This window comes from Periophthalmus magnuspinnatus, chromosome 20 (assembly GCF_009829125.3).
Source record: "Periophthalmus magnuspinnatus isolate fPerMag1 chromosome 20, fPerMag1.2.pri, whole genome shotgun sequence".
Classification (NCBI taxonomy): domain Eukaryota; kingdom Metazoa; phylum Chordata; class Actinopteri; order Gobiiformes; family Gobiidae; genus Periophthalmus; species Periophthalmus magnuspinnatus.
In genome coordinates, this window is record NC_047145.1 from 16,613,902 (window position 1) to 16,628,114 (window position 14,213).

Consider the following 14,213-nt stretch of genomic DNA (forward strand, 5'->3'; position numbering starts at 1 on the left):
AGCAACAGAATGGAAACTAAAGAGGCATTCAGGAGCCTCAAACAGTTTGTATTTTTTCAAGAAGGAATTACTGCCATTTTCCGGTTTAACAGCGCTCTTCATCTTTCAATGAAGCAGATAAGATAACAGAGCAGCAGGAGTTCCACATGTTAAGCCCTATCCATACCCTCAGAGCCAGAGCAGGTGTGGCCAAATAAATGATGTCAAGGACCTCAGAGGGAGCAGCATCATGCTCCAAGGCTTCGGAAGCTGTCACAGTCTGTGTTTACTGAATAAAAGTGTTCCTCTTTGAAGAGTAATGGAGGTGGAAATCTGCTTTGCATGCTGAGATCCAAAGGCTTACACAAAGGTGCAGTGATTTCAGATGTGTGCACTTCTGGGTGATGCAGGTTAGGGCTCTTCACACCAGGCTGAGCTCTTTTGTGCCAAAGCCTTTCTGGAGTGAGGAGTGCTCCATACATTACAGTTTTATGTTCTGAAGGTCACAACCTGCAGCTTTCCTCGGGGTGAGTGGGAACTGTGGGCGAGGGGCTTCAGTTAAGTACCAATACTGAAACATTTAAGACCTCTCAAAACCTTTCCTTACAAATCCATTAGGAGCACTAATCACTTTCCATGTGATGCACTGTCCTTGTTTGTGTCAGAACATCCTTTACTGAGGGGTTGTGCTTCACTGTTTTCCTTTAGTTGGGTCCTATGTGCAATTTGCATCAGAAGATTGTGTATAAAAATTCAATATGCATATACAGAGAGCATCTTTCATATGACTGCAAGAAGGTTTAAGCGGTTGACTCTGGGTCAGTTGGGGCTATGTTGATGGGAGTCTGCATGTTCTCCTTGTGTCTGTGTGGGTTTCATGTTCATAACTTTTCAGTACAGACTGAGTGATTGGTCAAACACAAAGGACCTATTTCACTACCAACAAAGACAAAAAGTATGCAATCATTAAACGAATATTCATGCTACTTGCTGACTTTGACTTGAGCACATTTTGTCAGGACTTTAAAGCAACCATGACCGTGACTCTCTGAAACCTGAGATGCCTTGTCCAATACTTATTAATTGTTAACTTGCTCAAACTCCAGGGAATGGATAAAACAGGCATATGCATTTCCATTTCAAAGCCACTGCTGGAGGGTCCCTGCCCAGATGTATACGATCCACACTATTTTTAGCTCAGGACAGTCCCACGTTATCCCCACGAGGTTTAATGTCTCTTATGCCATGACAAAGGGCAGCTGGAAGGAGCCCGACTTGTAATTAGTGATCGTTGCATCATTTCAGGCCAAGGAGTTTACAATACGTGACAAACATTTAATCGCTGTATTGATCAGATAAGTTTGTCAGAAGAAGCCAAAGTTTGCAACAGGAGTTACTTTGTGGAATAAATGTCCAAGAGCATCTTTAACTGGGCATAAATGCGTTGACTGTGGACACTTAGCATGCCGTCGACACAGTGACAGTTTGTGAGCGATAAGTGACAGGGGCTGCAAGCTCGAGATGACCAAGATGGCTTCTGCCCTTTTACTAATGAGCAGGGCTCCTCTGACTCACTCGCCAATGTTGAGTGATCCATAGCCATGGCTCTTGAATAGAGTGTGAGCACAGTCTATTCCCCAGAGAGAGTGCGATTTGTCCCAGGTCTGAGCTGGACACAGCCTCACATGAGCCATGTCAGGAATATATTCAGGAGCAACCTGATGGAAGAAAGGACCTTACTATGACGTATAGCAACACAAACCACATGACCTCACTTCTTGCAAACTGCATTTTCCTCTCGACACTTTATGCTGATTATAGATGACTGAGAGTTTTTTATAAGTCAAATTGTCAGATAAAATGTCTCAATGACTCGTCAAAGCTCTGGAGAAATATCACTGGAGCATGATTTGCTGCCCACATGGGAGACAAAAGCACTTGTACAGTCTCCACGCGTCTCTAAAAAGGCCATTTGTCACTTGTCAAATTTCATGTTTTGTTTAAAACTCTATCTTCAATCTTTTTTCATCCTTCATTCCCCACAGTCCACTACCATAAAATCTGTTGGCATCAAGTGAAGTGGCACTTAGAGTCTAAAAGCCCTCTTGCTTTTGATAAAGCATGTGAAGGGTGCATTATTATGTGTGCCCTGTTTTTTATCTGAACAATTTTCACATAATGATCACATTCTTCAGATGTTCATAATTTCTTTTGCAAATGGCAATGTGCTGCGCTAAAATGAGCTTGGGCTTAGCACTGTTTATCATTTTGTTGGAATGATTTCCTCCTAACTAAATTGCAGTTATCCAAATTCCACATCCATCCTACAGTGAGACTTCCTCATGGGAGTCAGTGTCGCTCTACATTGCTTATACTCAGAATCTGTCTAATTATGCACCTTGTGCTCCTTGGACTAATTAACAGGGGATCTATAAAGGTCTAGGATGCCCCTCGCAAAAGGGCCAGAGCTCAGCCCCCTCATTACTGGAGCTTCACCAAGGCTTCAAAGAGGATTTCTCTGGCATTACCTGATGTTAGGCAAACCTCTGTCTTTTTCCTGGTGAGTCACGGAATAACATAATGTGAGAAAAACCATGTGCTCAACATAGTTGGATACCACCACTGGAAGCCCAGCAATAAGAACTATGCACACCACAAATCCACAGGTCTTTTCCACCACTTATGGTTCCTTTCAAGTGCTCACTCTCATATTATGTGGGGATGTACTTCAGCACTAACTTTTGAGGAAAGTTGTGCAAGCCCTGAATTTCCATATGATCACAGGCACAGAGTGCTGTAGCTGAAGTTGAGGAAGAGGCGACCTCTGTGAGTAGCTGTGTCGCTAGGCTGGGCTTTCCAGCAGGAGCGTGCATGTGCATATGTCACTCTGCTGTTAGCTGCTCCTGTCTCATGCATACAGTTAATGTGGATGAGGTGAGATCTCAAGGACTCTTCTCTCTAAGGCATGCTGTGTCCAGGCACCTGGCCAGGATTCCTGAGGCAGCTTAATACACCACTCCAAGCTTCAGCTCAACTGACTGAAAAAAGGTTATTTTATGTTAAATAGGTGTCAGATGCCAATAATGTATATGCTGCACATTAGTTTTATTCTCAGGATATGAAGTGCCATTTGTCTGGCAAATAGACTGAAGACGTTTCTATCCCAAACACTCACAAATACAATACAACTCAATACAACTCTGACCTTATCTATCAGCAAACTGAACAGGATCCCTCCTGTTCAGCTTATGGCACCAGGAAGCCGTAAGAGCAATCTACAAAGTGCCTAAGCTTGTCATGTGGATTATTAGTTTTGCATAAATGGCTTCATACGTTCACATGGCCACACTCCCTTTTATGAATATTTCTAGGCATGCAATCATAATCATTACATAGAGAGAACTATTTTATCATTTGTATGAACAATATGAATCCCGTTTTGTTGCTCCTTGAAAAATTCACTAATGCCACAATACAAAAATAACAACACTGCCCTCCAGTGAAGTAGGTTATAAGAATTTATGTAACGTTTAAGAGCTATAAATACCCAGGCAAAGTGTCAACAGCTAATCACCTCCGATTTGTGCCAAAAAGGTGATGAGATTATTTTGCACTTTTTGTGCATCAGAGCCTGCAGTGCTCTCACCTCGTCTGTGATGCAAACAGGATAACTTTGAGACGAGAGAAGTTAGTGCCTCTAGGCCTCAACATGAATGAACGTCCTCTCTCTCTTCCTGTGATTCATGTGCTTGATGGCAACCAGCTACTATGCGTTTGATGAAAAGGCGACATTGCCCTTCTGTAGAACATAATGTGAGCCAAGGAGCAGCCTGTTACGTACAAGCTGACGTAATATTCATGTAGAAAAAGATAGTGCACCCCTACGTGTGAACTTCTAAATTCACAAACTTTGCGTTGTGCATTAGTGGCACTGGATGCAATCAGCAATCAGTATATATATATATATATATATATATATATATATATATATATATATATATATATATATATATATATATATATATATATATATATATATATATATATATATATATATATATATATATATATATATATATATATATATATATATATATATATATATATATATATATATATATATATCTTGATCACTGTGGCCACCCCTAAAGGAAATGTACTTAAAAGTAAAGACAGGATACTGAAGATGTGCCATGACTTTAAATTGGACTATTATGACCAGATCAATTTGGATTTAAATGTTTAATAAAGTTCAAACTGGGGATAATCTCTGCAAATATGTACATTTACATTGCATTTTCTGTTCCTTTTCAAATACATGCATCTTCCCAAGGGGACAGGGAGCAGTGCCTGAGCATGATGAATTATTGACACCATAGCAAACATGGTTCAGGGGGGTCAGGATTAAACAGACACCTGTGCTATAGCCCACCTCCTCTTCCTAAGGCTTCGCATTCAACAAGCAAGAATGTGTAAGTATAGCCTTCACTTCAGAAATAATGCAAAAAACCTTTATCCTTGCACTATTTGGTAGGGAACGGTTGTATAGGCCTATGTAGAGAATAAGCTCAGCCGTTTGCAATGCTCTACTACAAGATCACATTCTATTTCTGAACACGAAACTACATCTATTTTATATCATTTCAAATAACTTTTATCCCATCGTCTTAAAGGACATGGGGAACTTTATCTTGTCAATGTGCAACAAAAGCAGTGCCATAGAAAAGCCATGTATCTTTGGTCAGGCTTTAAATCGGAAGAACATATAAAGAAAATCCCTGATGTTGTGTGGCGGCAGTGCTAACAAGAGGACAGGCTCAAATTGGATGATTTTTAGAAACTATATGTTGACGTCACAGCGGACCTTATAGCCCCCTCTAAATCACCACAGGGACTTTGGGCCACTAATTACGCATTTCCTCCCTTCTCTAAACACAGCATCACTTGTGACCTTATCTCTGTGCCTGTCACTGTGTTAGCATTCACATGGCAAGTCTAGCGATGAATATAATTACTGCTGCCCAAAATAATAACACCAGCGTCTTTGAGCCACAAGCTGCATTCAGTAGTAATAAGAGACCCCCGCCCGCCTGCTCCATCTCTCTGTGTAAATGAGTGGGAGCAGGGACTAAAATAGGGTTATTATAATGCATGGTCTGAGAGAGAATCATACATATAGAATAAAGAAGAGAAAAGTAACAGTTGATTAAGCTCTGATGAAAAGATAAAAGTGTCAAAGTGTTTGCCCACTATCTACAAGCTTTATGCATCAATCCCTTCAAACCCTGCTCTGGTCATGGTGCATACTGTATTTGTGCTATTGAGCAGGACACTTTACTCACCTTGCATTTGCTGGTATGAGGTTCAGATTTCACTGCATGGAAATAGATTTTTCTTATACATTCACTCTTCAGTCACATAATTAAAAAGCCTAGCAGAACACTTGTATTTTTCTTTTTCATAGTACACATTTGATTAAACACCTACTTTAGGCTATTTGGGTACAACTGGGCTATGGATTTTGCATGTTCTGAAGGCATCTAAAAGGCGGCGAGGACAACAGAAAAGGACAGTGCAGTTTAAATTGTCATGTCAAATATTTAGCACACATTACAAAGCCAACACTGAGGAAGTCAATGTAAAGACTGGTAACTTACTGTGAATATTTTTTGTTGGTGAAAGCCTTATTTGTTTCATGTTAATGAGGCTAATAAGATAAAATAAAGAGACACCAGGGTAATGTATCCTTACTCTTGCCTAGCATTCAATAGTATGCAAATACTATATACAAACGATATGCTAATGCTATAAAAAGTCCAACTACAGGATACATTTACCTGCAAAACTGCACTCCACAGCATGTATGAAGTAAGCGGCGTCAAAGTAATCAAAAACCCAAATAATTGCTCAACTCCCTATTTTCGTTGTAAGTGTAAGATTACTTTTGTTAAAAATAAATAAATAAAAAAAACTATTTGATTTTGTGGACATAACAACTGAAATACTTAAGCCAATGTCGACCCCTTGTGGCAGATACAGGAAATGTCATTCGTAACCCGGAAGTGGTTGGCTGAAAATGACATTCTGCTCCCCACGTGCGTTTGGTTTGCAGAGACAACATGGCAGCAAGCAGTGTTGAGGAGCTGCTGGCTAAAGCAGAGCAAGACGAAGCAGAAAAACAAAAAAGTATCACCGTAAAGAAGGACCTAGATTTGGTGTTTGACATCGGTAACCTGCTGGCATGTGATCCGAACCGCGTTGAACTGCGCCAACAGAACAGAGAGGAGTTTTTGAAAGAGCTGGCCAGGGACAACACGCAGCTACTAATAAACGAGATATGGAAAGTGCCGACTGAGAGGGTTGAGGAGGCGATAGTGGCTAAACTACCCGACCCAGCGACACCTTTGCCGAGAGAAAAGCCTCCACCGAAGCCCAAACCCCCGACTAAATGGGAGCAGTTCGCCAAGCTGAAGGGGATACAGAAGAAAAAGAAGACAAATCTGGTATGGGATGAAAATGCTAAGGAATGGAGGAGGCGATGGGGCTATAAAAGAGCTAATGATGACACTAAAGACTGGTTGATTGAGGTGCCCAACAAGGCTGACCCAAATGAGGACCAGTTTGCTAAACGCGTAAAAGCCAAGAAAGAGCGCGTGGCAAAGAACGAGCTGAACAGGTTGAAGAACATCGCCAGGGCCCAAAAGATCAAAATACCAACAACGGGGCTGACTCCCAAAGCGCAACAATCCAAAGACGAGTTGGCCCTAGCTGTAAGCGTGGCCAAAACATCCACAGCATCCGTGGGCAGGTTCCAGGACCAGCTGCCCAAAGAGAAGGCCTCCAAGAAGAAAGGTCAGAAGAGGAAGTTTGAGCCGGTCATTGGAGACTTTTCAAACGAGAAACAGAAACAGCTGGATCTCCTTCAAATTATGGACAGCAAGAAGCCCAAGTTGAATGTAACCAAAGCTGTCAATAAGCAAATGAGAGAGGAGGACAAAGAAGCGGCTGCTGCTAAATATAAGAGAGGAGCTGGGAAGAAAGGACGTAAGGGGAACATGCCTGGAAAAGGCAGGGGCCCGGCGGGTAAAGGTGGTAAAGGCGGTAAAGGTGGTAAAGGTAAAGGGGGTAAAGCAGCAGGAGGAGGTGGGGGCAAGCGAAAAGGCAAACCTGGAAAGAAATGAGTGTAGACTGTGATATCTTCAATTCAGACTGTGCCTTGTCATTACACGGACTATTGTGTACAAATATAAGTTCACACATGACTCTTCTGTTAATGAAATGTAATTGTAAATATTCCCCCAAGCTTTTTGGTGATAATAAATGTCTTTACTATGTCAATTGGGCTAGTGAAGTATAAATCTTAAGTGTCGTCTTATACTTTTTGACTACATGAATCAGTTTGCTGTCTCAGACGTTCTGGCAACTACCAGTGCATCAGTTCAGAATTAAATATGAATTAAAAGGCAGTGAGTGACATTTTTGACCAACGTTCCATGGTAGATCATAATTAAGGTTTTGTGTCTAAATTTCAGGAGAAACATGAGGGAATGTGTTCCCTTCTATGTCTTCCAGTTTGGGACAAGAAACCTTTTGACTGTGTAGCACACGCAACTGAATTTCCGTGGGTTTTTGAACTTGCAAATGCCATAACTACAATTTTGTATTGCTTAGTTACAAAATTATTATTCATTGTATTTGTGAACATCGTAACACACCTGCCCCCTTGCCTATTGTTCCTGCCTTATTTCCCTCCATCTAATATGTTTGCCTTGACAAATTAACCTGGATGTTGTCAATTGTTAATTTCAAAATTGGAAAATATCTTGACCCTATGGAAGCCCGTTTCCGCCATGAAAAAAAAAATAAAAGCCCCACAGAAAGTCGAAATTACGAGTTTTAAACTCGTAATTATGAGTTTAAAACTCGAAATTACGAGTTTTAAACTCGTAATTATGAGTTTAAAACTCGAAATTACGAGTTTTAAACTCGTAATTATGAGTTTAAAACTCGTAATTATGAGTTTAAAACTCGTAATTATGAGTTTAAAACTCGTAATTACGAGTTTAAAACTCGTAATTTCGACTTTTAAAACTACTAATTATGAGTTTAAAACTCGTAATTATGAGTTTTAAAACTACTAATTATGAGTTTAAAACTCGTAATTAGAACTTTTAAAGTCTTAATTGAGCTTGTAGCACACTGCAACTGAGTGTACAGAGCAGAGGAGACAGGAGGAGGACTGTTATGTTTATCACCTACATACTTTTAAAAAATGAATAAATTAAGCTCCAGTAAAGTTTCTGGCGTCTTGAACAAATCAGTGGGCCCTGAGTGCTGTTCTGACCACTCATGAGCTGTGCTCTGTGTCTGTGAGCGCTCGTTTTCCTGGTCTGAGCAGAGTGCCAGCTGGTCACAACCCCGCTGGTTTATTGAGGAAATTATTAAAATACCAAATTCATTTAATCAAAATTGATGAGGTTCACTTTTTGTAAATGTTACATTCCCAAAATTACGAGTTATAAACTCATAATTCATACTTTTAAAAGTCCTAATTACGAGTTTTAAACTCATAATTAGTAGTTTTAAAAGTCGAAATTACGAGTTTTAAACTCGTAATTACGAGTTTTAAACTCATAATTACGAGTTTTAAACTCATAATTACGAGTTTTAAACTCATAATTACGAGTTTAAAACTCATAATTACGAGTTTAAAACTCGTAATTTCGACTTTCTGTGGGGCTTTTATTTTTTTTTTCATGGCGGAAACGGGCTTCCATATGACCCTGATGGAAAATGTGTATATTATTACCTGCCCTGTTATACAAATATGGTTAATCCTCCCACCATGGTGATGAGGTGTATGAATACCCAAGTATTTGTACTATTGGTTTATCTAACTATAGTTTGATGCTGTACTTACATTCTGATGTTGGCGTCTAAGTCTTAAGCAGCTTGGCAAAGAGGAACTTTGTTATATAAGGACTCTACTTTGGCCACTGACACTGGCGTCACCCTCAACCGGCTTTTATAGACGCTGTATTTCATTTACTATTGAGATATGTGTGAGCTGTGGTTTATTTAAGAGTCTCTAAGTCTACTGCTGTGTCCTGAATTTTCCCTTGATCACAAAGTCGAGGGTGGTAATTAAAGTATTAGTTATAAATCCTATTGACCGTGTGTATTCATTCACATTTCACAATATGACAGTCCATGTCCATCGCTCTGGAGCAGAGGAGAGGTGTGCGATGGGACATGGAAGGGGGGCGCTGAGGGGGTACATCACCATCTGTTCAGCTGTCCATCCCAAGCCATTTGTCTTTGTCCCTGCTCACCCGGGACACTTGAAAATGAGACATAGTCGATAACCCGAAATCAATCAGCCACTCATGACAAAGTTAAATGAAAGAATCTGAATTCCCATCACGCGACTTGTGGCCCTCGCCTGTTATTTTCCACATGTGACCAGATGGTGCCTAAACAAAAACTGTTCAGGCATGATATTATAGATGACAGTTTATCATCCTTGGGAAATAAGAATGTTTAATTGGTTTAATCTTAAAAATAGTGTGTAGTTTTCGTTGCTTCACTCTGCTGCAGTGGATTAGTCAGCCGCATTTATTTAAGGCACTGCGGAAGGAACGGAGAAGACACCAGATCGTCAAGATGCAGCGGATCTACATGCACAGCAATGAGCACTTTGATGTCTTCACCACTGTCCTGGCTCCCCAAGGTAAGGTGAATTATAAGGACTGCAGTGGAGCGTGGTGTAGCATGACATTACTGCGCCATAAGACTTCAGTGTTATGGCTCCGTCCACTCTAAGGGGTAGTCTCAATCAACAATCTGTAGCAATATACACTTGATTTTTTGGTTTTATGTTTTTGTTTTTTTCCAACAGGAAGATGTCAATTCAGAGCTGAAGCTGAAATGGCAAGAATATTCTTTATTTTCACTTGATGCAATATAAACACACATGCAACACTATTATCCATATTTAAATTAACTACCTAAACTGTATTACTATGATCTTTAGGCCTAGTGTTTATGTATTAAATTCTATGTATGTCATTTAGCTACAATAATTTTACATGAGGGTCAGATAAGGAGTAGATCTAAGATTTAGGGTTTCTATTTCACTAGACACAGTTAATCTCTGAGATTTAAACCTTAATCCTCTCCATTCACTTTAGCCTTGAATTGAAAAGCCCACACCAATAAAATAAGTAGTAGAAGTTGTATTTTTCAGAATCCATATGGCCAAATTAATCCTCTCACAAACTGTCCCGCAAAGAATGTAACACGTTAAATGTGTAAACATTCTGCGTCAATATGTCATCTCCACACTGTCCACTAGATGGTGGCGGTGCACAGGTACGAACCTCACTGGCCAGACGAGCTGAGGCTGACGCTTGGTGACGTGGTCCTGGTCCTGTCCAAACACGAGGAGGGGCGATGGTTCGGACGGCTCCAGGACGGGCAGAGGGGGTACTTCCCAGCCTCGTGCGTCATGGAGCTAAACCAGGTTGGTGGTAGTAATAGTGATGGCGGTCACATATACAGTCTGTGAGTGGTCAGTGTCACTGTCACTGGTCAGCCTCAGGGAGTACAGCTGTGCGTCAGTGAGAAAATATTAATGTCTCATTTTTCACTCATTTATTACTAGCTCCAGGTAGATTTCCAATACAAGTCAGCAGTGTTAAACCTGCACAATGCATTTGTCACTACACATGGGTCTATCTTGACTCTCTCTCCATTGGTCAGTTACGTCTTGTTTATTTGGTACATGTTTCAATACGTGAATTTCACTTTCAGTACTAAAGAACTGCAAAAAACTGGTGACACATAATTTTGCTTTTACACAGTAAAATCAGATCAACACAATAACTAAAGAAATACCAGGGGCTCAAAGAAGTAATTTTTGTTATTAATACAGAATCTGTTGTGATTCTGTAATATTAAAAGTAAATCTACATGAAGCTGTAATTATATACATATAAAATCTCTTCCCCACCCTCTGCGGGTGGTCTCCTTTACGCCATTCTCGGATCCTCTACCAGAGGCCTGGGAGCTTGAGGTTTCTGCGCAGTATCTTTGCTGTTCCTAGCACTGCACCTTTCTGGACTGAGAAGTCTGATGTTTTTCCTGGGATCTGCTGTAGCCACTCCTCCTGTTTGAGGGTCACTGCCCCGAGTGCTACAATGAACACAGGCACCAATGACGCCTTCACCTTCCAGGCCTTCTCCAGCTCTTCTTTGAGCCCCTGGTATTTCTCTAGTTCCTTGTGTTACTTTTTTTGTGACGTTTCCATCATTTGGTACTGCGATGTCCACCACAACGGCTTTGCTCTGTTGTTTATCCACCACCACATTTTGTCAGTCTGTATCTGGAATCTTGGCTCGGTCTTTCTCCACTACCTTTGGAGGTGTTTCCCACCTTGACCTTGGAATCTCCAGTCCGTAATTTTGAATGATGTGTAAGTTGATTAATAACTATAAAATGATTGTGATGATTCTTATTGTAATTACTACCAAATGTAATTTAGGTATTACATTGTCATTGCAATCTACACCTGCATTATGCCCCATAGTGCCACATATTTAATTAGTAGTTCTGCTTTTTCCAGGCTAAAAAGCAGATCACAAGTCACAGAAGGACTGTGTCTCTGAGAAGCACAGTTTCGGACGATGCAGGTGTTCGAAGGAGACATCAAACGTAAGTGCTACCACAAAAACAAATCCCCTACACACAGTAGATGCACGATGTACACACAGCACTGAGCAGCTGTTCCAACATGGGACCCCACCTCCCCCCAAATCCCCATCCACTGCTCCGTCTCCGCCTTGTGCCTCTGAACAGGTGGCCCCTCCGCTCCCTCATTAGTTAACAATGCACTCTGATTACAACCCCCCACCCATTACCCGCGCAGTACACCACGCATTACTCTCATTAATAAGGGAGGGAAAGGAAAGAGCATAATGTTTACAAGAATATAAAAATGAATAAATTACAAACAAACAAAAATCTATGAAAAAAATGCATTTAGTTCATTACAAATTCTTATTAAAACAGTTAATTTTTCTTATGAAAAAATAGGTGTGATTGCAATACATATTTTATGTTATATACTTAATGATTATATTACGATGATGTATTTTAACACAAATTGTCAAATGCTGCTAAATTGCATTGGCATTATGTTTTATATGGGTGCACACACACCACTTGTCCATATAGGCTGTAGTGGTACATGTTTGTTTGAGTGTTCCAGTGAGTTTGCACACAGCAGCCTCTGTCCTGCTCCTCGCTGGTCTCGCAGTGGAATTTGGGTCATGAGGAATAAACAGGGCTTTGTGTTTGTTATTTCCTCTTTGTCCCCAGTGGACACGTTCAGCATGCGCTCAGGAGGGGCAACAGAGCCGGAGGATCGGCTTTGGACTGGGGCCAGTCTGACAGCGAGGGTCCTGTCTCAGCTACGCACTCTCAGCGGTCGCCCAGTCTCCTCCACAGGATCCTGTCCAAGTGCCGCAGGAAGAGCCAGTGCCAGGGAGCCACCAATAGGGCCTTTGAGGATGACTAGACCCCCTACTGTCAACTGTGGGCTGTGCAAAGAATTTGTTTTGGAGGTAAATAGGGAAGGAGCAGCAGAATCATTTATGTAGGTGTTCAGGTTGTAACCAAGCTGCATCTGTTGTAACATCATAATAATGTTCTTGATATTTCATTTTCATGCATCAATTGCCACATGTGAGCAGTAACATTACAACAACTATACAATGAAAAATAATTGTTTTAAATATGTAATATTTATATTCTGTAACATCTTGTGTGTCTAGAAGAATGTTTTTTTGTTTTTCTATGCATGAAACATTTTAGGGTTTGCATATTGTTAAGAACAAAATTGAATAGCAAAACCTAGATTTTCCAATTCTTTTCAAAGAATTACCTCACACATCCTTTGAACCCACTGGGCCCCTCTCTTTCACTGTTGTCGCTGGAGGAATTGGGTGAAAAGAAGCAGGATTGAGGCCTAAATTTCACCAAATGACCACGCACTGAGGCTGTTGCTACGAGCAACACTGGAGCAATGTACACGGCACTCTTTTCTTTCTCCTCTGTACCACAGTGCAGAGGGAGGGCTGGAGGTTACCTCTCTCTAGAAAATATACACAAACTCTAATCCCAACCTTGGCCTTGACCTTTGCTGGGAAACGCAGTGGGTCCTCACCCTGACTAGATTAGGTCTGTGGTTTAGTCCTTTGTGTGGGGCCTGTAGGGGGCAGTCACTTTGGGGCCAGTCATTCTGGGGCCAGAATGACTGGCCCCATTCTTACAGTGTGAAGAATGTTTATGAAGAGAGAGCTCTGCTTGCCTGCCCCTGAACAAACTGAGATTCACAGATTTATGTCATGAGTTTGTCTCATGGCTTTGCTCAAATGTATATATGACATATACAAGAGATACTGCACAAGATACAATTGCCTTGTTCACAATAATAAAGTTGCACTGAAGGAGATATCGTTCATTCTGGAAAATCAATCACACAGATATGACACAGATATGACACAGATATGACACAGATATGACAGTGATAAAATTCAAATTCAAAGTGATAAAAAATTTTTCTTCCTTGTGAAGACATCTCTGTGCTGTACTGTTGTGACCCACCTCTTCGGCCAGACTAGAGCCACAGTGACCTCATGTCGCCATCAGCAACAAGTGGCAACAGTGATGCTTCTACTGCCGCCACACCGGACACAGGACAGCCCCATAAAGTATCCTCTCCTGCTTCAGGAGCTGCCTTTAAGGGCACAGGGAGGGGCGAGCTGCCTACCAGATGACTGCTCTGTCAGGCCTATAATGGGCTGACATCTGCTGTCTGCTAACACAATAGCACAGAAGTGTGCATGTTCACTCAAGGGTGGAGAAAGATAGATTCTATTTAATATAAGTACTATATTTAATTTCAAAAGAGTACAAAAGAGCGGTTAAATAATCAGTTCCTTACTTAAATTTGAATTTTAAAAAATATTTGAAATCTTGACACATGGACAAATTTGAATTCAAATGTTATTTATTGCATGCAATCAACTAAAAAGGTATAAGGTGCTCCTAATGAGACTATTTTTGAAGTTTTATGGTGCAGCCTTATCAGAACAATAGATGCATTTACACAAGAATGATTTCATTTAGGGAATATTGATTAAGTGAACATGGCAAACCATGTGTTTGTGTGT

The 14,213-nt window shown here is 40.8% G+C and overlaps 2 protein-coding genes across 2 annotated transcripts; both read left to right on the forward strand.

Moving 5' to 3' along the window:
- Positions 1-6,037: 6,037 nt before the first annotated feature.
- rrs1 (ribosome biogenesis regulator 1 homolog) lies at positions 6,038-7,336 on the forward strand. The gene has a single exon (XM_033986192.2). The coding sequence runs from the start codon at positions 6,099-6,101 to the stop codon at positions 7,158-7,160; it is 1,062 nt and encodes a 353-aa protein (XP_033842083.1). The 5' UTR covers positions 6,038-6,098; the 3' UTR covers positions 7,161-7,336.
- A 2,997-nt stretch (positions 7,337-10,333) lies between these two features.
- LOC117388621 (uncharacterized) lies at positions 10,334-13,284 on the forward strand. Its single transcript, XM_033986212.2, has 4 exons — positions 10,334-10,501; positions 11,603-11,691; positions 12,358-12,602; positions 12,917-13,284. The coding sequence occupies exons 1-3, from the start codon at positions 10,334-10,336 to the stop codon at positions 12,554-12,556; spliced, it is 456 nt and encodes a 151-aa protein (XP_033842103.2). The 3' UTR covers positions 12,557-12,602; positions 12,917-13,284.
- The last annotated feature ends 929 nt before the right edge of the window (positions 13,285-14,213 follow it).